At 40.7% G+C, this 26,366-nt stretch overlaps 1 protein-coding gene across 6 annotated transcripts in view; it reads right to left on the reverse strand.

Annotated features, from left to right (window-relative positions):
- The window catches only part of FAM13C (family with sequence similarity 13 member C), a 199,984-nt gene that overhangs the window by 37,310 nt on the left and 136,308 nt on the right, over positions 1-26,366 (reverse strand). For all 6 annotated transcript variants that reach the window (XM_073353371.2, XM_073353370.2, XM_078853799.1 and 3 more), the window contains 2 exons: positions 24,349-24,412; positions 6,974-7,064 (listed from right to left, as the gene is read on the reverse strand). In XM_073353371.2, the coding sequence (XP_073209472.1) occupies positions 6,974-7,064; positions 24,349-24,412 (155 nt within the window). The remainder of the gene's footprint in view (positions 1-6,973; positions 7,065-24,348; positions 24,413-26,366) is intronic.

Below are 26,366 nucleotides of genomic sequence, written 5' to 3' on the forward strand. Positions count from 1 at the left end.
TAGTTGTGACAAATAAGGCCAATGTATCTTGTTTGCAATTCTATCCAATAACTTTTGGCTTAATAATTTCTACTTCATTGGTCAAATTCTCCTCTCCAGCACACTAGTAGCTCCTCAGGCTCAGTGGAGTGGGAGAACTGGCTATATTGTTTAATTTGTCTTCACAGGGAAGATGTTGCTGCTTATTGTTGGCCTGGCCAGATAGCTGCACACACAGGTGCTGGAACTAGGGGTGCCGTGGGTGTTGCAGCCCCCCCTGACTTAAAGTGGTTTCATTATATACAGGGTTTACAGTTTGGTTCAATGGCTCTCAGCACCCCCACTACAAAAATTGTTCCAGCATTCCTGGCTGAACGGGCAACCGTAATTCTAATTATTTAGCACAACACTTTGCAACCATTATAACATGCTTCTACCATGCTTTTAATGTCATATAGTGTCTGAATAAGTAATGTGGTAAACTGTAAACAGATACTCTATTCACTGTATCGATTAATATTCCAAACAGAACTATTTATATTGCTCCTAAAAATGAAAACAAGTAAAATAAAAATGCAAAATAAAATATTACAAATGCATTTCATTATGTTAAAAATGACAAAATACTCTATTCCAGAGTTACAAAACATCACTTGTTAGCTAACAGTGTAAGCACTATAGAATCCTTTTAAAGTAGCTCAATATAAATGACCATTTTACATTTTGTGAACCCATCAAATATAGTGTAAGTTGGTGATTTATAATGAAATGTAAATGTAAATGAAATTAAAAGTTTACACTTTCTTCTATAACTTTCATGGTTATCAACTGACAAAAAACAGATTATAAGACATATATTTTGCAGAATTTATCGAGTATCCAAATCCTTCCTTCAGTGAAATATGCAGAAAGGAATTTTGAAGAAATGTAGGCCATTGTCCCTGCCTAAGTTGGTGACTTGCACAAACAATTCACATGTGAAATAAACAGAGATTAATGAATGCTACATAGCAAAGGTAAACAACATTATCTTCTGGCAGTGAATTCTTTCATTGGTTTAGAAGACATAATACAGTTACAGTACATGAATCTAACCTACATTTTTTTTCTCAAAAACAATACTGTGCTGTCCTCTGGATTGAACTGTATTAACTTCTTTCAAATTTCACATAATTTTCCAGCTTTGAGAAACATAAGGAATCATTGTGGGGAGGGGTGGAAATAGCTTCTGCTACTGACCATCTATTAGCATAATTAAAAGGAAGTACTCTTGTCAAGGTTCCTTCCTCACTCTGAACTCTAGGGTACAGATGTGGAGACCTGCATGAAAGACCCCCCTAAGCTTATTCTTACCAGCTTAGGCTGAAAACTTCCCCAAGGTACAAACTTTGCCTTGTCCTCGAACCCTATGCTGCCACCACCAAGCATGTTAAACAAAGAACAGGGAAAGAGCCCATTTGGAGACGTCTTCCCCCAAAATATCCCCCCAAGCCCTACACCCCCTTTCCTGGGGAAGGCTTGATAAAAATCCTCACCAATTTGTTCAGGTGAACACAGACCCAAACCCTTGGATCTTAAGAACAATGAAAAATCAATCAGGTTCTTAAAAGAAGAATTTTAATTAAAGAAAAGGTAAAAGAATCAGCTCTGTAAAATCAGGATGGTAAATACCTTACAGGGTAATCAGATTCAAAACACAGAGATTCCTCTAGGCAAAACCTTAAGTTACAAAAAGACACAAAACCAGGAATATACATTCCATCCAGCACAGCTATTTTACCAGCCATTAAAACAAAAGGAAATCTAAACGCATTTCTAGCTAGATTACTTACTAACTAACAGTTGTAAGGCTGCATTCCTGATCTGTTCCTGGCAAAAGCATCACACAGACAGACAGACCCTTTGTTTCCCCTCCCCTCTCCAGCTTTGAAAGTATCTTGTCTCCTCATTGGTCATTTTGGTCAGGTGCCAGCGAGGTTATCTTAGCTTCTTAACCCTTTACAGGTGAAAGCGTTCTGACTCTGGCCAGGAGGGATTTTATAGCACTGTATACAGAAAGGTGGTTACTCTTCCCTTTATTTTTATGACACATCTTATTCTGAAACCATATTAAGTACCGGGTTTTGCACTGTCAAACAAAAATGGCAGTGTTAACATTTTGGCAGGTCCGTGAATACCACAAGGGCAGCAGAAAGATTTCCATATTTTGCACTCTGATTTTGGGGCTCTTGGTGGAGGCTGTTCACAAATCTGTACTTCTGCCAAATACAAGGTGTGATGAAGTGGGAATTTTTTGTAATATTTTATGAGTCCCGAGCGGGTCTTAGTTTTCCCTATATGTTGCATTGTTGCCCAGTGGAGGGGCAGGGAGGCGGGGGCGGGGGGGAAGAAGACTGACTGTTCTCAGGGCAAGCTAAGGCCATGTCTACACTTTGCTGTAGCTCACGAAAGCTTATGCTCTAATAAATTGGTTAGTCTCTAAGGTGCCACAAGTACTCCTTTACTTTCACTTATGACGGCAAAATTTATGTTGCTCAGGGGTGTGAAATAACACAACTCTGAGTGACATAAGTTTCAACGGCATAAGTGGAAGTGTGCACAGCACTATGAGGTCAGACAGAGATAGACAAAGTTTGAACAATGGGGTTCATTACAGCTTGGCTGGGCATAAGGCAACCACAGCACTACTCGTATCCCTAAGCCTAGATTAAACACACAAACTGGCCCTAAAAGTAACCTGGGCTCCTAAATTGGACCTATGATGGGATGTACCAGGCCCTTCGAGGTGCCCTGCTAGAGGCGTTGCGGTCCTACCACAACCCACCCCAGAAAAGGAGCAGTAAAGGTGGGTCCTCTTGGCCTGGGAAGCATCCTATCAAAGCTCAGCAGGCTCAAATAAAAGGAGTTACAGGGGCTGAGCTAGTCAGTTCCTGGCAGGGACCAGAGGAGCAAGAAAGATGCTTCTTACTGGAACTCCAGGGAGAACCAGAAGATGAGTTCTGTTGACACTGGCATTCTGCGACGAAGAACTTCAGCCATGAGGTAAAGGTGAAAAGAAAGGGGGTACGTGGGAAGTAGCCCAGAGAATAGCAGCAGCAACTATTGCAGGAAGCAGCATGTGGCTGATATTTATAGGGTTTCTGGGTCAGGACCTGGAGTACTTGGCAGGTACAGGTCCCCCTACCGGCCATTGGCAGGGTGTCCTAAGCCCCAAGAAGGGGATAAGGCTTGTTTAGAGGCCCAAGTGAACGGCAGGACTTAAAAAGTCTCCAGGGAGAAAGCCCTTAGGACACTGCTCTATACCAAGGCAGACAGAGACTTAAAGCTAGCCCAGAAGGGGCTGAGAACTGAGCCCAGAGGAATGGCTAAAGACATTACCAATGGCACAGGGACAAGCCCGGTTGGACCTCTTACCCTGGAAGGGGTTTGTGCATTCATGCATATTGATTGTGTGTGACTTGGCTGGAGGGCTGAGCCACTGAAGACCCGCCTGACAAGGGCAACAGCAGTTAGAGAGCACCGTGAAGAGAGAGAGTGAGTGCAGGTTCAAACCCACCCGGCAAGAGGTGCTTGCAAGAGGTGAGTGTGTCCCCTGTCACAGGACCCAAGCACAATTCTAAATAGGGCCCATAAAACAGCCCCAAGTCAACCATAGCCACAGTCCTAAACTCATGGCATCCTAGCACTAGCCCAAGTTCACAAGATGGCCCCAATCTTAACAGTTTCAGGCCAAAATCCTCGCATCAACTCTATACTCCAGCCTGGGCCCTGAAAAGGATCCCAGGCTTTAGCTTAGACCAATGAATGGGCCCAACATTTACTCTAGCCTGTGCCTATGCCTGCCCTCACAAGTTGGACCTAACCTTAGTGAAAAATCAAAAGCTAAAACCATCCTTAACCCAAACCAGCAAACTGGCTCCAATCCTAGATCTATCCTAATCCGACAAGTTAGCACTAAACCAGAGCTCATAATCTGACATTAAGCTAAGGGCTAGTAACTCATGCAAAACATGCAATATGCCTGATCAATAGGGACACCAAAACTACCATAGAAACAATTTCAAGTCTGTGTTCTCACATGATGTTCTTAAACAGTTAAATAAAATAAAAATTATCCACATCTGTTACGTGTGAAAAACCACATATATAAATATAATATACATATGCATTAAAATATATACTGTGTCAGTGACTGTGAGAATTAGCATTTTTCATAAAAGATGTGTAAAACTTCTTATAGTTCAACCACTCACAGTTAGATACATACTCTGTGTTAGCTGTGTAGCCACATACCCCAAAGTTATGCTAAGTAATAATTTACATTTATTAATTTTATTTCCTCCTATTTTAATATGTTTGAATACACGATCATTGAAATTCATCATAGCTTCCTTATACAAACACTGGTTCAAGGAGTTACGGGTTTGTAAGTAAATTTGAACATGCTTGTCCCACACAGTCTTCAGGGACTTATATAATGAGAATCACTAAACATTTTGGGATCCCTAGGAAAAAAATGCTGTCCTAAGCACTCCATTGTTTTGCCAGTATGTTCTAGTTAGCCTTGGTTCATAAAAATGGTATTCCCTTTACTTTTATTAATTGGAATGTGAAATGAGAAGTGAAATTTATTACGTAATCATGTTTAAATTAAAAAAATATGCATTTTAAATTTTAAATATTGCTATTTATTCACGGAAAAAAACGCAGATTTGGTCGACTTGGAACAGTTTCTGAATTTCTACGGCATTCTCTTACAATCCGGGAGACCTAACTTCACTCTCTGTCTCCACATAAGGCGGAAGGAGAAACTGAACCCAGGTCTTCCACATCCCTGGAGAGTACCTTCACCACTTTACTAAAGATTAGAAGGGACTGCAGGTCCTTCTCTCCTCTCCTTCACCATCTCCCTAGCCCATGTGTTTTGGCAATCTAGTCCTCCTTGGTAAAATTCTGGCAAAATGCCCCCAAATTGAAACATTTCAACACAACTCTACATTTTTTCAACTTTTTGATTCAGTGAAAATTAAAAAAAAACAAAACACATTTTTGGTTTGACCCAAAACATATTTTTTTCCAGTATTTCAAAATTTCCAATGAACTGAAATATCCATTATTTGCCCAGCACTAAATATACCCTAAAGGCCAGATTCTGCTATCAGTTATCCTGGTATAAATCCACTGACTTCATCCAGATTTACATTGATATAACTGATAGCAGAATCTAGACCTTTGCGACTACTGTATTTCAACTGATTGAACTGATAAATTCCACCAGTAGTTTAAGAGAGAGAAAAAGGACCAGTGTTGTTTATGTTAAAATAAGAAGCCAGTAAACAAAAACAGCAAGAAGCAGGTGCTACCGCAAAACAATGTATATCAAATGCATATCAATGCATAGCCAAGCTTCCCCTAAAGCACAAGTTGGAAACAACTGAATAGCAGATCATGCTCTATTTGGACTGTGTGAGAGAAATGCTACATCTTCTAGTATCCTGCTGTGTAAATGTAAATTAACAGATTAATGCTGTAAGTGTTATTTGAAGTGGGAGATTTTTAACAGTTTAAATGCAGTCAGAATCAAATCAAAGGTAAAGATTGCAGAGTTTTCCATTTAATATCAAGTGTTCTCTGATTATGAATTATGAAACTGCAGAAGCAAAATATTTATGTTAAATTGGAAAAGGACAAAAAATTGACTTTGCCAATGAATGGAAAAGCCAATGCAGTTTTAGTGCAAACTACAAAACCCCTTTGGCCTGTGTAGCATTTGCATGGTCTCCATTCTTGACTCAAATATACTGGTGAGAAACTAGGCTTGTTAGGAATTCCTACAGCTGTATTTGAAACCTGTTAAGTGTTTTTCCACCTATGTTGCAGCAGCCAGAAAAAACACCCACAAAACCAAACAACCTATTCCTAATCAACTCAGAAGCCAAAACGTTACACACTCTTTTTGGCTACAGTATGCATCATCCTTTGCATTGCTTAGATTTTCAATGATAAGGAATTACATGTACATGTAACCCTAATTTTTTGCAGTACATAGACATCATTTGAGAATGTCTAAAGTGGAATAGCGTAAGTAATAAAAATAATATAAAATAATCGCATTTTACAGAAAATCCAAACAAACAACAGCTTCTGACATAAGCTTTTCTGAACTCACCTTTCTTTTATCCATAAAATTACCTTGTAGAATTAGGTTTAGACCTTGTATTACTGACCTATTTTGCCTTAATGTGGACCATACACAATTTAAGATTACATATCATTCCAGTATGTGGGTATGTTAGTCTCATTAACTATGACCTATTTTTCAGAGCCAATGATTCTCCTTCTGCCTAAAATCATGATTCTGCCATCTCTGTGATTATAAGCTATGAACAGACAGAAAATGATGCCGAGTGTTAGGGCCATTTATTTGGAGGAATTCGTTTCCATGTGTAGGGCTAAGAAAAGAAAAAGGAACACATCATAATATGCAAGATGGACAAGGCAGATTCATGAATGATTAAAATCAATGTGCTGTAAAACTCACCTTCACTATCTCTCTGCTGATGCATTAAATTAAAATCAATAAATAGGAGAAATGAAGTGACATTGCTCTGACAAAAAAAACTGCAAAACAGAATTACATGAAACGGCAGAATATCACAATGCAGTGTAACACAGTAAAGAAATAAAGAACGTACTCTCTTGAAAGAAACAAGCAGCTCAAACTGAAAAAGAAGGAATTTGGACTCTTAAAATTGCCTCTAAAGCAAAATGCTGTACCTAAGTAAAGTAAAAGATTGTTGCAATTTATTTCTACCCTTACTAACACATCTTATCCCTTTGTTTACATTTTTTAGCATTTGCAGCAGCTCATTGTGCTTCAGCATTCACACTTAATCTGTGCTGTGTTCCATGGGGCTGCAAATATTAGATTATACTGGAACATAAGACTATCTTATAATTGCAAATGAGGACACATCATGACACAGCAGCTTACCTCCACAACTGGCCCCATCAGCTTGCACACCGGATTGAATTGAAGAAGGGGCTGGAGGATCCCTGAAAGCCTGCAGCTGAGGAGTTTCTTCCTGGGTTGGCAAAAAGGCAGAGCACAAGTCAGTTTCAAGGGCTTGTAGCTTTAACACAGAATTCTGCAGACAAAAGCAGAACATTGGGCTAGATAGAAAACAACAGAAATACAGCGACAGGTCTTCAGTTCACTGAGTCCATTAGCAGTATCTGCAGAAAGGGCGATCCACTAACAGCTCTTAAAGGGATGTGTAAGAGATCAAATTTGCATTATTCGATGTGTATCTTCATGTCCTCTGCTTATCTAAATCCTAACTTATATGGATAATTTAACACACGTGGGGGGAATGGTGATTTCGTCAGCAAAAGACAATTTGTTCTAGGAAGCCAATCTGAGACGGTGTCTGTTTTCTTGGTCTTGGAGCAATATGCTGCTATGCAAGCATTTCATTCATTGTGCTGACATCAGGATCTGATGACATTATGCCCCTCCCAGTTTACCATTCATAAAAAAAACCCTAAAAACAAAACCTCTCTACAGCATATTGTGAAGCATCCCGCAGTGAACAAAGAGTTACAGACAGCTACACAGTCTTCCTCAGGGTTCTTGGAAGAGGTTGCATTTTATTTGTTCTTGTACAGACATTTTTTGTATGGAGGTTGTCGCTGGTTCTATCGGGCTATCATATCATTTTCCATCAGCTGCAAAGGCAAAATTAACAGATCTTTGTCGCTCACTGCAGACAACTCAATGAGGACAAGGCTGCTTATCTATACCAGTACCTTCAGCTACTGTTCCACGCTTGGTCCATTTTTCATTTTAAATCTTCAATGCTGAGTGTAATATTCAGATGTACAATCTGACACAAGCATCTTGCTGTGATGCAAATGCTCTGAAAGCCTAATCACCACCTGACTGGATTAAATGAGTCACTCCTGACACTCTGTCTGTTCAATTACTCTCCCTCAAGGGGAATACAGATAGCAATGGAAGATGCATGAAAATACAGAGGGCTGTCTAAAAGCTCACATAGTTGAAACACATAAAACCAAGACAAGTGAAACAATAAAGCACTTGCTGACAAAATCAGCATTGCCCAAAAATATTTGTCCTCATGCTTATGTACCCTTAATTTTATATCCCTAATTACATCTGCTAGGGTTATCAAGATGTAGATTCTTTCTGAACAGGGATGACCCAAACATCTATGCAAATTATAGCTTCCCCTGTGTACCATAATCAGTGACGCATCATGCAAATTAATAAGTCTATGCAATTTTTACTCTCTTGTGACATAGCCACTTTATAAACCCCATGTCAGTAGAGTTTTCTGTTAAAGGTACATTTGGGCTGTGCGCAATAAAATAGAAATTTGACAGAAGATTCCCAGCTCTGATCTGCTCCCTCTGTGGCGTTCAGGCAGTGCAAGGGAGTGGAAATTGGCTCCTTGTTGGGTATACCCAGGGAGGGGGAATCTCCACCAGGCATAGACTGGCATAATCTGGGTCCAGGCCACTCTTCCGCAGCCTCCAACTCAGTCTGTGTGTAAGCGGGGGATTTGTCCCGCCATAGTAGGGAAATTTCTCTATGTACGCAGTATCCTGGCTGAACCAAGTGACGAAAGGATCCAAGTCCCCACCTGAAAGCACTTTCATAGAGTCATAGATATTAAGGTCAGAAGGGACCATTATGATCTAACCTGACCTCCTGCATAATGCAGGCCACCGAATCTCACCCACCCACTCCTGCAATAAACCTCTCACCTACGTCTGAGCTACTGAAGTCCTCAAATCATGGTTTAAAGACTTCAAGGTGCAGAGAGTCCTCCAGCAAGCAATCCATGCCCCATGCTGCAGAGGAAGGCGAAAAACCCCCAGGGCCTCTGCCAATCTGTCCTGGAGGAAAATTCCTTCCCGACCCCAAAAATGGCGATCAGCTGAACGCTGAGCATGTGGGCAAGATTCACCAGCCAGATACCCAGGAAAGAATTCTCTCTAGTAACTCCGATCCCACCCCATCTAACATCCCATCACAGGCCATTGGGCCTATTTACCATGAACAGTTACAGATCAATTAATTGCCAAAATCATGTTATCCCATCATACCATCTCCTCCATAAACTTATCGAGTCTAACCTTAAAGCCAGATGGGTCTTTTGCCCCCACTGCTTCCCTTGGAAGGCTATTCCAAAACTTCACTCCTCTGATGGTTAGAAACCTTCATCTAATTTCAAGTCTAAACTTCCCAATGACCACTTTATATCCATTTGTTCTTGTGTCCACATTGGTACTGAGCTTAAATAATTCCTCTCCCTCTCCGGTATTTATCCCTCTGATAAATTTATAGAGAGCAATCATATCTCCCCTCAACCTTCTTTTAGTTAGGCTAAACAAGCCAAGGTCCTTGAGTCTCCTTTCATAAGACAGGTTTTCCATTCCTCAGATCATCCTAGTAGCCCTTCTCTATAACCTGTTCCAGTTTCAATTCATCCTTCTTAAACATGGGAGACCAGAACTGCATACAGTATTCCAGGTGAGGTCTCACCAGTGCTTTATATAACGGTACTAACACCTCCTTATCTCTACTGGAAATACCTCGCCTGATGCATCCCAAGACCGCATTAGCTTTTTTCATGGCCATATCACATTGGCGGCTCATAGTCATCCTGTGGTCAACCAATACTCCAAGGTCCTTCTCCTCATCAGTTACTTCTAATTGATGTGTCCCCAGCTTAGAATTAGAATTCTTGTAATTAATCCCTAAATGCATAACCTTACACTTCTCACTATTAAATTTCATCCTATTACTATTACTCCAGTTTACAAGGTCATCTAGATCCTCCTGTATGATATCCCGGTCCTTGTCTAAATTGGCAATACGTCTCAGCTTTGTATCATCCGCAATCTTTATTAGCACACACCCACTTTTTGTGCCGAGGTCAGTAATAAAAAGATTAAATAAGATTGGTCCCAAAACTGATCCCTGAGGAACTCTACTGGTAACCTCCCTCCAGTCTGACAGTTCATCTTTCAGTATGACCTGCTATAGTCTCCCTTTTAACCAATTCCTTATCCACCTTTCAATTTTCATACTGATCCCCATCTTTTCCAATTTAACCAATAATTCCCCATGTGGCACCATATCAAACGCCTTACTGAAATCTAGGTAAATTAGATCCACTGCATTTCCTTTGTCTAAAACATCTGTTACTTTCTCAAAGAAGGAGATCGGGTTGGTTTGGCTCAATTTACCTTTTGTAAAACCATGTTGTATTTTGTCCCATTTACCATTGACCTCAATGTCCTTAACTACTTTCTCCTTCCAAATTTTTTCCAAGACCTTGCATACTACAGATGTCAAACTAACAGGCCCGTATTACCCGGATCACTTTTTTTAACCTTTCTTAAAAATAGGAACTATGTTAGCAATTCTCCAGTCATACGGTACAACCCCTGAGTTTACAGATTCATTAAAAATTCTTGCTAATGGGCTTGCAATTTCATGTGCCAATTGCTTTAATATTATTGGATGAAAATTATCTGGGCCCCCCGATTTAGTTCCATTAAGCTGTTCGAGTTTCGCTTCTACCTAAGATATGGTAATATTTACCTCCATATCCTCATTCCCATTTGTCATGCTACCATTATCCCTAAGATCCTCATTTGTCTCATTAGAGACTGAGGCAAAGTATTTGTTTAGATATTGGGCTATGCCTAGATTATCCTTAACCTCCACTCCATCCTCATTGTTTAGCAGTCCCACTTCTTCTTTATTTGTTTTCTTCCTATTTATATGGCTATAGAACCTTTTACTATTGGTTTTAATTCCCTTTGCAAGGTCCAACTCTACTTGACTTTTAGCCTTTCTCACTTTATCCCTACATGTTCTGACCTCAATAAGGTAGCTTTCCTTGTTGATCCGTCCCATCTTCCATTCCCTGTATGCTTTCTGCTTTTTCTTAATCATCTCTCTGAGATGCTTGCTCATTCAGCTTGGTCTACAACTCCTGCCTATGAATTTTTTCCCTTTTCTTGGGATGAAGGCTTCCGACAGCTTCTGCAGCTTTGACTTGAAGTAATCCCAGGCCTCCTCTGCCTTTAGATCCATAAGTTCTTCAGTCCAATCCACTCCCCTAACTAATTTGCTTAATTTTTGAAAGTCAGCCCTTTTGAAATCAAAAACCCCAGTCGCAGATTTATTTTTGTTTATCCTTCCGTTCAGTTTGAACTGAATTAGCTCATGATTACTTGAACCAAGGTTGTCCCCTACAACCATTTCTTCTATGAGGTCCTCACTACTCACCAAAACCAAATCTAAAATGGCATCCCCTCTTGTCGGTTCAGCAACTGTTTGATGAAGGAATCCATCAGCTATCATATCTAGGAAAATCTGAACCCTATTATTATTATTACTAGGACTTGTCCTCCAGTCTATATCTGGGAAGTTAAAATCTCCCATGATCACGCAGTTTCCATTAGTATTTACTTCATTAAAAACATTAAAGAGGGCTCTATCCATATCCAAATTAGATCCTGGAAGTCTGTAGCACACCCCAAGCACTATCCCAGGGGAGGATCTAGTAGTTTTCTTCCCCAATGTGATTTTTGCCCAGACGGACTCTGTCTTATCCATTCCATCGCTTCTTATTTCTTTACAGTCTACCTCATCACTGATATACAAGGCTACTCCACCACCTTTGCCTTTATTTCTGTCTTTCCTAAACAGCACATACCCTTCAATACGTGTAGTCCAGTCATGACGACTATTCCACCATGTTTCCGTTATCCCTATAATATCTGGTTTCACTTCCTGCACCAATAGCTCTAGTTCCTCCATTTTGTTACCGAGGCTCCTCGCATTGGTGTACAAACATCTTAATTTTTGTTGTTTGGCCTCGCTCACATTCTTCACCCGATTAGGCATGGACATTCTACAGCCAGTATGACCTATTAGACTGGTATCCACACTGCCCTTCCTCCTTATGTCCATTCTCCTAAGCATGGCTGTATCCTTTCTTACTTAGTTTTCTTCCCTCTCAATGCTAAAATCTGGCGTGGAGATTACCTGGACAGCTCCCCCAAATTCCTAGCATAAAGCTCTCTTTATCAGTTGTGCCAGCCTCCATCCTAGAAGTTTATTTCCTTCCCTACTCAGATCCCAAGAGAACTGTCCTCTGTCCATGAATGCCTCCAAGTGGCCATACATCCCAAAGCCCTCCTTATAGCACCACTGCCTGAGCCATCTGTTGATAGTTATAATCTTGTCACATCTTTGTTGCCCTTCTCTAGGAACAGGCAGAATCCCACTGAAGATCACCTGAGCCTCCATTTCCTTAAGCGTCTTCCCCAGCCTGGCATCGTCTCCCTTGATACGTTCCAGCGAGAATCTACCGGTATCATTTGTTCCCACATGAAGGATGATCAGTGGATTCTTTCCCGCTCCCTTTAGGATCCTCTTCAACCTTAGTTCCACATCCTGTACCTTAGCACCTGGAAGACAGCACACCCTTCTATTCTCTGGATCAGCTCTGGTTACAGGCCTGTCCATTCTCCTCAGTAAGAGTCCCCGATCACGTAGACCAGCCTTTTCCTGGTGACGGTGCAATTCTCCGGTCTATCCACTGTTCCCTCTGGCTGCAAGTTCTTTCCATTCCTATTCTCCCTGGCGCCTGCCCATCTTTACTTTCCCTCGTGGTGCCAAGTGAATAGGACTCACATCACACAGGAAGGACTGAGCTCAGGGGTTCCTGGATATTTATCTCAGTACTCAATGGGCACCTCTGGGATGGGATGAGGGTGCCCCTATTCTAGGATACTCCTAACTCACTGGTAACCCTTTAATCACTGCAATTCACTTAAACACACACAAAATCCATTTACACCAAAACCATTTCTTGGGGATTAAACAACACTGCACAGCATAAACATTGTGAGAAACTGGCTTTGGTAAGGTTCAATGCAGTAGTCTCTGAAGTGCAGTAAATTTCACAGTTACAACAAATGTACAAGTCCAGTATCTTCTTCCTGGACTTGGATGTGTTGCTAGGTATGCATGTCAATGAGGACTAACACATTTTCATTCTTCTCTTGCAGGGTGTAGTACATTGCTAAGACTACCATTGGGGCTGTAACATTGATGCAAATTAAAGGAGCGCTGGTACGAAGAAATATGTCATTGGCTAGGGCATATTGCTTGCTTAACCCAGGACCGCACATCACTAACCATTGTGGGCCAGTAATGACTTATCTCCAGGGTACCCTATCTCTGAAATGCCTTCCGTGGTCATGGTTAGCCTCATCAACTTGCTTGCATAATGATACCAGCACTACCAGTTGCCTCACTTCTCCTTCTCTTGGGTCATATAAAACCCAGGACAACACTCCACGGTGAAATTTAAGCTGTTCCCATGGCTGACTTAATTTCCTGGATTGTGGGTCCTTGATTCCAAATGTCCAGTTACATCTAGTTCTAACTTCTGCTAGGACTAATCTGATGTTACCCTGCTGCTGCAGAACCTGAATTTCTTCCCAGGAGTACACTGAAATCATTAGGTCATTCCTGAAAGACAAAGGATTTCTCCCCGATGCATTCTGGGAAGTTTTCCTCACACATTAATAACCCTCAGGTTCTGGCTCCTCCAGCCACAGGCATACCTGCACGACATCTTCAGGGATTACTAGGAAATCCTTTTCTAAGTCCTCACTCACCTCTGGGTCTTCCATTAGGGACAGTCAATACAATGAGTCAGAATGGGTGTTTTGTCTTCCCAGCTTGTAATGCACTTCAAAAATGCTCAACATCATCCAGGTTGGTGGTTGGCAGGTATTGGAAAGGATTGTGATCTGAAACCAACGTGAACATTGAGTATATCAAACTTTTCTGTGACAGCCCATTTAACAGCAAGAAACTCCAGCTTAAAGGCACTGTAGTTCTTGTCATTTTTCTCTGAATGCCTTAACCTACAGCTTGAATACACAACCACATGTTCAGCCCCACCTCCCCCTTTGTTTTTGACTCAGTATCGCATCTAGGCCATGGAGGCTCTTATCTCTGGTCACTATGAAAGGCAGACTGAAGTCAGGATATGAGAGTACAGCTGGTGTCATTAACTGTAGTCTTAGCTCATTGAAGGCTTCTTGACAAGGCAACATCCCACACAAAGTGTAGTGCATGGTCATTCCCCTTCTTTCAGCCCATTTGGCAGACTAGCTGATGTAAAGGTGCAGCAATGTGTGGAAATCTGGGGATGAACCATCTGTAGTAGAGACAGGCCAGTTTTTCAATGTATTGGTCTTCTCTTTGTCTACCTGGATGCCATCTGTCAACATCATATGGCCCAAGAATTTGACTTCCACTTGTAAGAGGCAACACTTGCTAGGTTTCAGTTTCAAGTCATGCTCCTTCAAACATGTGAAGATCAAATCCAGCTTCTGTATATGACTTTTGAAGCCTCTGGAGAACACAGTAATATCATCTAGATATATCAACAAGGTGTCCAGAATGTAGTCTGCCAACACTCCCTCTGTTAGCCTCTGGAATGTAGTGGGCACAGTGCACAAGCCAAATGGTAATCATGTCCATTCAAACAGCCTGAAAGGAGTCGGTACTGCAGTCTTTTCCCTATCTTGTGCTTCCACTGCTACTTGGAAACAGCCCGAAGTCAGAGCAAGGGTTAAGAATACTCTTGCATTTTCCAATACATCTAATGATTTCTCCGCACGGAGCAGTGGGCAGATGTCCTAACATGTGATTTCATTCAGTTTCTTGAAATCACAACCAAACCACTCTGCCATCCTTTTTGATCATGATTACTGCAGGCAATGCCCAGGGACTGTGGCTTTCCTTAAGAACACCTTGGAATACCAGATTGGGGACATGCTTTTTAACCTCTTGAAACACTTGTGGAAAAATTCTCTCAGGTTTCTGCTGTATTGGGTTAGTGACCACCGTGTGTATACAACCCATAACCAGGGTGGTATAACCAAAGTCTTGATCATCCTTAGAAAAGACTTCTATTGCTTCTCTACTGACACCCTTAATTCACTCATCTGTGCTGGAGTCAGCCCTTGGAGCTCCTAAATTGGAACGGGCAGTTTCCTACCACGTCCTTCTCTAGCAGAGGCAACTTGTTCTCCTTTCTTGTCACCAGCAGCTTATCTCAATTCTCTGCAAAGGTCACCTCCACCTAAGAGATCACTTCCTCAGACCGACGTACCCCTGCAACTCTGGTTTGAAGATACAACTCCACAGCCTATACATTTGAGTTTAGAAGTCTCACTGGTATTCTTCCTTTGATGGCATTAGCCAGTACATTGGCTATCCAATAGGTAGGCTTGCCCCAGACATAGGATCTACAAGCACTTGATATCCATTGATATTTCCTGATACCCAGCAGTGTCCATCAATGATCTTCTCATTCTAGGGAGGAATGACCACTTCTGTCTTCCGGCCACTTTAAAATATCAGATCTGCCCAGCAGGATCCAGAGAATCACACTCTCTCTCCACTCAAGCCAGTACTCTATTCAGTGCAGCATTTTTCTTAGAGTGCTCATGACAGTTCATCCCCCCTGGTTCTCTCTCTTCAATAATGATGTTCATCACTAGAATCTCTGGGACTCCATCTCTGGGACTTCCTCCAGAGACTGTGGCTTTCAGGATGAAGATGCATTTTTTTGCGGTGTCTCACCCATGTACTCTATGTCTGCTTTGAGGCGTACCAGCACTGGGATTGCCAGTCCATTAGCTGACATTAGACATATGTGTTGTGTATAATTGGCTCCTTATCCTTCAAATATTTTCAAAAATGTGACTCATTCATTGGCGGTGACTTCTGAGCCAGTGTCTAATGAACAGCTGGTCTTCACCCCTGCTATAAGTACTTCAAATATTAAGCATCCAGTAACAGTGCTTGCAAGAGCAAGACATTAATTCAGAATTAATTACTTAAATTTCATCACTATTCATTCAAAAATTATATATTTTATATGATTTCTGTGGTCTGAAATAGTAGATACAGCTCTTCCTGTGCCACTTCCATGAAGTGTTAGGGCTACATGATCTGCATAGATGCAGCCCACTTATTATTTACATTATCCTATCACCCAAGAGCCCCAGTTGTGATCAGAACCCCACTGTGCTAGGTGCTGTACACACAGAACTAAAAGACCATCCATGTCCTGAAGAGCTTATAATCTAAATAGACAGACACAGGGTGGGGGTAGGGGTAGAATACACAAGCAGAGTGAACAATGTGATGGTGGCAAACATCATGTTAGTTTCATATTTTTTTCCTTTAGGTGGGTATGCTTTGGAGGGGCTAAACTAATTGGAAAGAAAAGGAAGGGGGACACTGAAAGAAAGAGGGGGTGAGGGCACAGGACAAGGGAAAAGAGGGTAAGACAGGCAGGTGTGGGGTGATGCAGAGGTTGAAAAGACTGTGAGGAAGGCTGTGTTAGAGAAAACAGCCAATCAGCACACGGTAGAGAAAGCCCAGTCAAAACCGTATAAAGTTCTTTAAACATCTGAAGTTCCTTGCTTTGGCTGTTTCTGCACCTACCAGCGGGCATCTCAGGCTGCTGCCTCTCTGCAGCTTTCTCCCAAGTCCATGTGACAGGTGGAAAGGGAGATAACACATGGGTCCTAGAGTTTCCAGAGTGAATGTATGTGGGGTCTCCCATGCACAGTTCTGGATTCAAGGGGTGTCAGGAGGACGAGCTGCCCAGCTGGGCTCCACTCTACCTACCCCTCCAGTACTGCAGTCCCTGCTTTGGCTGCTTCTGATCATACCTGCAGTTGTCTCAGTATCTCTCACCAAAGCCTCATCAGCCTACATGGCACCAGAGTGGAGAGCCTTTCTGCAGTGCATAGGAGATGCACCTTGTGTGATCATCCCCTGTGCAGCCCTGTGTGCATTTTAAGTGGTGGTGGAGAGAGTATTTTGCTAGCCCTCCACACCAGGGCTGCTGAATTTCACCCCCACTGAATAATGTTTGGAAACAACAAGGTGGCTAATTATATTAAAGAAAACCTTTTTTAAAACGATCTGCTACCAGTTGTCTTGGTAAGTGATTCTGCCTTAGGGCCCCCTCCAGCTGAAAACAGCCACAACCAATGGTGCGGATCATGAGTTTTAGTGGGCAATAGCCTTTCTTCAGTGGCCATGGTGGCTTAGTTAGGCATTCCACATGTGTCAATCAGCCAGTAAGAGTTTGGGAGAGGCTATGGGCCTGATTCTCCACTCCCTTGAACTTCATGCTCAGTTACACAGGTGCAAAGTGAATGGAAAATAATACCAATTCACAATGGTAGTGTTTTACCATTGGCACAGGTGTAAATGACTGCAAAAAGTGCAGGCTAATGGAGGGTCTGATCCTATCACTGAATTTCCTCTTGTGCTTCTCCCTGATGACAAAGGCATACAAGGGAGACCTACTTAGTGTCTCCAACTTGCCTAATACTGAGGGTGAAGGCAGAGGTAAATATGGTTGGCCAGGGGAATGTAAACAACTTATTTCCATAACAAGGGGAAATTATACTCCTTAATTTAGAATCGTCCTATTAATTTTTTTTTAAATTACCCATAGCACTTACGGTAATCTCCAATATAAAAGCACTCACACAGACTACAATGCCTAACATTGTATTTTAGAAACGCTTATGCTGTAATTTACCAGCTGGTTTGTATTCAGCTGCTATAAATTATATTTTTCACCATCTGTGGAAGGTGGGTGGATGGTGGATTTTCACTGACTGGGGAAAGACTAAAAATAATTAACAACAAATACACTTATATAATTTCCTGAATATGCCCTGGATAACGACTTGTTACAGGGATATCAGCATATATAATTCTGGTTAGTGTAATGTTAACAGAGTGCTGCAGAGACTGAAATATCCCATCAGCCTAACTATCTGCCCTTACCACCAACAAACTGGGCAGCCTGCTCAAGCTAGTGTGCTAAAAATAGCAGCAATAAATTTGCAGCAGAGGTGGCACTAGTTAGCTGTCTGTGTACAATCATGCCTGACCATCTGGGTCTGAGCCCAGGTGGCTAGCCCTTGCCACTGCCCATACCACAATGCCCACACTGCTATTTTAACGCGCTAGCTTGAGTGGAGCTTGGAAGAGGTATACTAGGCCAGCCCCTGATATTCTGCTCACACTTCTACAGGTCACTATCCTAGAGATATGGGTGTACCATCAATGCAGCATTCCGATATGGAGTCCTCCTCCTGAGCCCAGCTTCCAAGCCCTCACTCCTTTTCTTTTCTCTCCCAGTGTGAAAGGTGGCCATTGCTAGGCATAGCCAATAAGTACCCATGGGTGGACCTCATGTGCCAAAAAGAACATTTTATTTCTACCTATAAATGTACAGCCTCCACCAAAATGGACCTCCCCCGCCAGTTGTCTGACCATTAAAAAGTGGACTAGCTTTAGAGTTGTAGAACACATTCAGAAAGCTACAGAAATCATTGAGGATTCAGAAATAGAAGCTGAGATATCAACATTTGCATTGATTAGAGACCTACATGAGATCATGGACAAGGAGACATAGCTTGTTAGTTAAAATTCTCTCTTTCACTAACCCTTAGGAAAATGGCCAGTTCCTAGAGGACTGACTGACTATTTGCCAGGTTTTTGTCCAGGCTACTAAGGGAAGGAGGTTGGTCAGAGAAGCAAACAAAAAATTAGATGCAGTTTTATACAGCTACAAAGAAAAGTTAAGTCACAAAGCGTGCTCACCAACCCTAACAGTATTTTGGTAAGATTATAAACTGAGAGTCACCTCCACTTAAGACAATTAAGCAACATTGATTTACACCAGCTGAGGCTAATACTTAGGACCTGATTCTGACCTCATATGGTTCTATGCTAGTGCAACACCACAGACTTCAGTGCAACTATTCCTGATTTACTTCAGTGTCAATGAAATAAGAATCTGGCTCCATACAGTGTGACATGAATGTCTAACACAAGCTCCTTGAAAGAACACATCGTAACATTTAAAGTTATGCCTTTTTAAACTTTCTTAAAGTCAGAAGAAGAATATTTATGAGAAAATCTGCATGAATATAGATCTTTACTTCAAACATATTTTGGAAAGCTCACTGTAGGGTCACCTTAATAAGAGTTTGTGCTTTACAAGTTTGAGAAAGGAGTTAATATCCTCTGGAAGGCAGTTTATTCAAACTTTAGCATCCTTTCAAAGCAATTAACAATTCAAAAGAATGGAGTGAGTGCCATTTAATTCCATTGCAGTGTCACAAGAAAAAAGTAAAAGCTTCATTAACCCAGATCAAAGAAAAATGTCTTGACTGCTTGTATTAAACTGAAAATAGATTATTACAGTTCATAACTTTAAAAAATGAGGAAATTTTCAGAATGCATTAAGGTGACAGAAAATAGAAATGATATATGATGGCATTCCTAGGTAGTAATTTCCTTTCTATGTGGAACCTACGGACAATGATAAAAAAAAAAGCTGTGAAAAAAGCTAATGTCGTCTTGGGATGCATCAGGAGAGGTATTTCCAGTAGGGATAAGGAGGTTTTAGTACCGTTATATAAGGCACTGGTGAGACCTCACCTGGAATACTGTGTGCAGTTCTGGTCTCCCATGTTTAAGAAGGATGAATTCAAACTGGAACAGGTACAGAGAAGGGCTACTAGGATGATCCGAGGAATGGAAAACTTGTCTTATGAAAGGAGACTCAGGGAGCTTGGCTTGTTTAGCCTAACTAAAAGAAGGTTGAGGGGAGATATGATTGCTCTCTATAAATATATCAGAGGGATAAATACCAGAGAGGGAGAGGAATTATTTAAACTCAATACCAATGTGGACACAAGAACAAATGGATATAAACTGGCCACTAGGAAATTTAGATTAGAAATTAGACGAAGGTTTCTAACCATCAGAGGAGTGAAGTTTTGGAATAGCCTTCCGAGGGAAGTAGTGGGGGCAAAAGATCTATCTTGCTTTAAGATTAAACTCGATAAGTTTATGGAGGAGATGGTATGATGGGATAACATGGTTTTGGTAATTAAATATTCATGGTAAATAGGCCCAATGGCCTGTGATGGGTTTTTAGATGGGGTAAGATCCAAGTTACCTGGGAAAGAATTTTCTGTAGTATCTGGCTGATGAATCTTGTCCATATGCTCAGGGTTTAGCTGATCGCCATATTTGGGGTCGGGAAGGAATTTTCCTCCAGGGCAGATTGGAAGGCCCTGGAGGTTTTTCGCCTTCCTCTGTAGCATGGGGCACGGGTCACTTGCTGGAGGATTCTCTGCTCCTTGAGGTCTTCAAACTACAATTTGAGGACTTCAATAGCACAGATATAGGTGTGAGGTCTTTTTTAGGAGTGGTGGGTGAAATTCTGTGGCCTGCATTGTGCAGGAGGTCAGACTAGATGATCATAATGGTCCCTTCTGACCTAAATATCTATGAATCTATGAATCTATGAAAAACACAATGAGATCTGCACTCTGATTATATTATGGTATGGAGGAACTGTGAGGTTGCAGAAGGACTTCGGTGACACAAAAGTGACTTTATCCTAGTATGACATGTCTATTTACATCTTAGTTTCCCTTCTTCCCCCATTTCTAAAAATGTGCCCAAAGCCTCTAGCTCCATGTACAAACTATTACAGCTCTTCTATATATTCTTTAGTTAAAATACCAATCAAAAATTAAATCACCCTTGACTTTCCCCACTCCAAAAAAACCCTACCACCACCAAAGACTCTTTTAATGTTTCCCTCAAACTGCCACTTCAAGAAAAGTCGGGGAAAATACTATGACCTAGTTCAACAAACTCAGGTTCAGTTCTTCCCTATACCTTTATTGAAGAGCAAATTAAGAGTCCCCCATTGAAAACATCCTTCCCCAAACATCCGGTTGAACAGATGTACGAACTGTCCACTTGAGCATCCCAGATGATCCAAACCACTGGGTTGGACAATGGAAGACAGGCTGCATCTGAGACACAGATCCCAAACCATGAACAGTTTGATGGATCAGTATTAATCCCTTAAACTACACACAGCCTCAAGCACTGCTGTGAAGGAGGCTAAGACAGCCTGCTTCTCCTCTGCCTCAGAGATCACTAAGCCACGCCCCCCTGAGAACTTTCTGGACCATAAATGTTTTTATATGCTACAGAAATTCTCACTGTAAGGAATTATCGTATTTCACAGAGAAGATCACTTGCATCTAGAATGGACTCTCGGGATACTAAGAACAAGCACAGAACTGAAAAAACACCACCATCACAACACAACTTGGCCCATTTGCACACGTAGCAGTCATGGAAGCATAGAGAAATCACATATGTTTCTGGACCCCTGCCCCCTGTACCTAGGAAAATAAAGTAGAGAGATATTGGTTTTTGAAGAGCAAGATCTATCAATCGCCCTAATATCCACCATTATTATTAAATTAGTCTTAAACCCTGTGAACCTCATTGTTACTGGATACCCAGAAAGCTCCAGTGCCACAAAGCAGCCAGTCAGGCAAATTTAAAGTCGTGGGAAAAGACACCTGGAAAAGAAGGGAAGAGAGGTAGCAAAAGCTGGGACAGAGCATGAACCCTTCATCTGGTCTGTCCTTTCTCAGTTTAGAAGGCAAATGGGGAGACTGGAAAATAACCAGAACCTCCAGTTGGTATTCTCTGGACAGGGGCGTTTCAGGCCTCCCTGTCACATACCAATTACCCCCATAGGCCCCAAATGGCCATGCTCTGCCCTTCCCCAAGTATACAGCCTGTGCGAGAGGTAGGGGATTCTCTTGTATCTGGATTATTTTTAAATAGCACATTTGTGTTTAATTATTGATGGACTTTTCAGATTTGTAAAATTGTCTGGGGCAAAAAGCATGATAAACCACTCTTTCAACCTTGAAAATCCTTTCATAGAATCATAGAATACCAGGGTTGGAATGGACCTCAGGAGGTGATCTAGTCCAACCCCCTGCTCAGAGCAGGACCAATCCTCAATTTTTGCCCTGATCCCAAATGGCCCCCTCAAGGATTGAACTCACAACCCTGGGTTTAGCAGGCCAATGCTCAAACCACTGAACTATCCCTCACACTGGGAGTCGGGACCCCTCAGGGGGTCTCAAGGTTATTACATGGGGGGGTCACGAGCTGTCAGCCTCCACATCAAACCCCGCTTTGCCTCCTGCATTTATAATGGTGTTAAATATATGTAAAAGTGTTTTTAATTGATAAGGGGGGGGGTCACACTCAGAGGCTTGCTATGTGAAAGGGGTCACCAGTACAAAAGTTTGAGAACCACTGCTTTAAAGTAATTAATATAGAAAAGAACTGGATTAGTATCAACTTGTTTGATTTCTGTATTGCAAGAAAATAAAAAGTGGCATTAGAACAATATAAAAATCCCGCCCCTCTTATTAATCTGAAATCACAGTTCCAGCTAAAAATAAATTAGAATGTTTTCAATACATATTCTCGGCAAAGAACAATAGAGAGCTGCAGTATCTGTTTTGGCAGTTTGTGCGTCTTGAGGCTTATGACATTTTAAGTGCAGAATTTCCTTTATGTGGAACAAACCAGGAGTAATAAGACACACACAGATCTGCACTGTGCTTGTATCATGCCATGGGTGAGCTGTGAGGAGGCAGAATGCCCTCAATGACCCAAGGAGTGAATTTATCTTGGTATGGCACATGCCCACTTGGGTTTGCATTAGTCCTGAAACAGTCCTGAAATATAGAAATTCTGATTATGTTCCCGTGGACTATCCCTCTACCATTACAAGTAAACATGATCCATATTAACAGTATATTTTAATTGCTTTTATTTATTGTCTTTACTGCATGTTTATCATAACATTTGAAGTACGTTCTGCATGAATTTTAAATTCTGATATTTTAATTGTGGAAGTTTCACTGGTTTCTGCAGCTGAGCTGTCAGAAGAACTAACAATTTATTGAAGTAAATTTCTCACGCACTTTACATCCTGGCACCAGACTACCACAGGACATTTCCACATGCCTCTCTTCCAATGGTTGGACATTGATGGTGTCTTCTTATTTATATTATAAATTTTAATATTGATCTGAGCTATGGTGACATCAGCACACAGAAAAGGACTCCGACTAATGAACTGATTACACCTGAATTTCTTTAAAAGGACAGATGGTGGTTTTCTATTAATATACGTCAAGGCCCTATTAATAGGAATGGATGTTCTCTGGCTCATTGTGGTAACAATCTTCTTCCATGGCCTGAAAGTGACCCCCTCCCCTCATCTTCCTTCCCCTTTTATGTCTCTGCTGCCTTATCCTACACCTTATAAAATAAAGTCTCTTGTTCAGAACTTTTCAGAGTGTAACAGGCCTTTACACTAGTATGAGATTGCCTTTATTTGTGAAGTGGCTTTGTAAGGTTACCCATTACCTAGGCCAATTGCACAGCCTGTATTTTGGCTTCCAATATGTTGACTCAATTGTTTGAGTTTGACATAAGGCTGCCCATTGTTTGATACACAGTAGGAGCTTGAAAGTAGCAGCCGTGTTAGTCTGTATCCGCAAAAACGAAAGGAGTGCTTGTGGCACCGTAGAGACTAACAAATTTATCTGAGCATAAGCGTTCACGAGCTGCTCAAATTAATTTGTTAGTCTCTAAGGTGCCACAAGTACTCCTTTTCTTTTTAGTATGAGCTTGCTGTCACACAAAGAGCTTCTCTGTGTCATATTCTTTGACATCCACGTTAAAACTAACTATTATTTCAACAGTCAGAAATATGTGCAATTCCTTTTGTTTTCGTTTCTTCCTTTTCTCTCTCCCACAATCTGCTCCTCTGATCACTGAATAAATGCACCTCATGCATCAATCTTTTTTCATCTTGCCTAGTGGCGTTTCCTGACTACTTTGTCCCCTCCCACTCCTTAATATAGCCTTAATTTTTAAACAAAATGGAAGTGCTGTTCTAATGCATTTCAGTTGTGATGTGAGGACCAAACAAAATTATAGCAACTTAAGATCTCTCTCAGTATTGCTAACACCAATCACTTAGAAATCATGATTCAGACACTAGAAATCATAAGATTGGCTTAAAATCATGAGACTTTGAAAAAATTGGGGTTATTTTTATTTGCCTTCTGGTTTTTGAGCTCTTAGGGTTCGCCCTTGGGTGATATTTTCAAATATTTCTCTGCCAACATGAAAGCTAGAAACTTACTTTTTTTTTTTAAATGAAAGCCAAAATTCTTATGTAATCACATGCTTCCAGGAGCAAGGGTTCTATGTTAAATGTCAAATACAGTGTGAGTTTAGCAACACTGCATTTATGCAGTTAAAGTTTTGGTTAAACTTACCTCATTTAAATTCTGCAGTTGTTCAGTAGGTTCCTTTGGTGAAAGAAATGCGCACTGATCTATTCTACAACAGAAAAAATAGAAAAATTCCATTGAACACCCCATTTTCCTCTACTGCAAATATTTAGACTTTGAATATCTGAATTTACATTACAGCAGTTATGTAGTTGTTTCTGTGATAAGATTATACAATATTGTATTGAAAAGAAATAAAATTTCCCATTAAATTTACCTCAGGATTCTGTATAACTCATTTAAATACACAATGAAGGGAAATACTGTTCAAAGTAATAGTGATTTTATTTGGAATCATTTGTGATGCATTTATACCACAAATGCAGTCCTGAAAACTATCACAGTTACTAATTCAGAGGAAAAAACAAAAACCAAAAAACACTAAAAATCTGGGATCATTCCTTCAATGAATGGGTGCACAAAAGGGACCCTGTCTGGTGACCAAACCATGAGCAACAGGCAGCAAACCACTCATGGATATGCCTAACTTTAAATATGGTTAGCCCTCTTTATTTCAATGGGACTACTCATATGCTTAATTTACATGCTTAAAGTTAGGCCGAGGTTTAAGTATTTTGCTAGATCAGAGCCATAAAAGATAAATCTTTCCAGAATAACTTGATTATTATTAGGGCTAGCAAGCGATTTAAAAAATAAAGTGTGATTAATTGCACTGTTAATAATAGAATACCATTTATTTAAATATTTTTGATGTTTTCTACATTTTTAAATATATTGATTTCAATTACAACACAGAATACAAAGTATACAGTGTTCACTTTATGTTTATTTTTTATTACAAGTTCTTGCACTGTAAAAAAAACAAAAGAAATAGTATTTTTCAAATCACGTAATACAAGCACTGTAGTGCAATCTCTTTATCATGAAAGTTGAACTTAGAAATGTAGAATTATGTACAAAAATAAGTGCATTCAAAAACAAAACAATGTAAAGCTTAGAGCCTGCAAGTCCACTCAGTCCTACTTCTTGTTCAGCCAATTCCTCAGACAAACAAGTTTGTTTACATTTGCAGTAGATAATGCTGCCCACTTCTTGTTTACAATGTTACTTGAAAATGAGAACAGGCCTTCACATGGCACTGTTGTAGCCAGCATCACAAGATATTTATGTAGCAGATGTGCTAAAGATTTATATGTCCCTTCATGATTCAAATACCATTCCAGGGAACATGCGTCCATGCTGATGACGAGTTCTGCTCAATAACAATTCAAAGTATTTTCCTCATTGGAGTGTTGCTCTTTTAAGGCTTTTGAAAGCATGCTCATCCCTCTCAGATTTTGGAAGGCACTTCAGATTCTTAAACCTTGGGTCGAGTGCTGTAGCTATCTTTCAAAATCTCACATTGGTACCTTCTTTGCATTTTGTGAAATCCGCAGTGAAAGTGTTCTTAAAATGAACAACATGTGCTGGGTCATCATCTGAGACTGTTATAACAGGAAATATATGGCAGAATGCAGATAAAACAGAGCAGGGGACATACAGTTCTCCCCCAAGGAGTTCAATCACAAATTTAATTAACGCATTATTTTTTTAACTAGCATCATCAGCATGGAAGCATGTCCTCTGGAATGGTGGCCAAAGCATGAAGGGTCATACGAATGTTTAGCATATCTGGCGTGTAAATATCTTGTGACTGGCTACAAAAGTGCCATGGAAATGCCTATTCTCACTTTCTGGTGACACTGTAAATAAGAAGTGGGCAGCATTATCTACTGTAAATGTAAACAAATTTGTTTGTCTTAGCAATTGGCTGAAGAAGAAGTAGGACTGAGTGGACTTGTAGGCTCTTAAGTTTTACATTGTTTTGTTTTTGAGTGCAGTTATGTAACAAAAAAAATTAACATTTGTAAGCTGCACTTTCACAACAAAGTGATTGCACTACAGTACGTGTATTAGGTGAATTGAAAAATAATATTTTCATGGTGCAAATATTTGCAATCGAGAATTTGATTTCAATTACATCACAGAATACAATATGTACG

This window comes from Lepidochelys kempii, chromosome 7 (assembly GCF_965140285.1).
Source record: "Lepidochelys kempii isolate rLepKem1 chromosome 7, rLepKem1.hap1, whole genome shotgun sequence".
In the NCBI taxonomy this organism is placed as follows: domain Eukaryota; kingdom Metazoa; phylum Chordata; order Testudines; family Cheloniidae; genus Lepidochelys; species Lepidochelys kempii.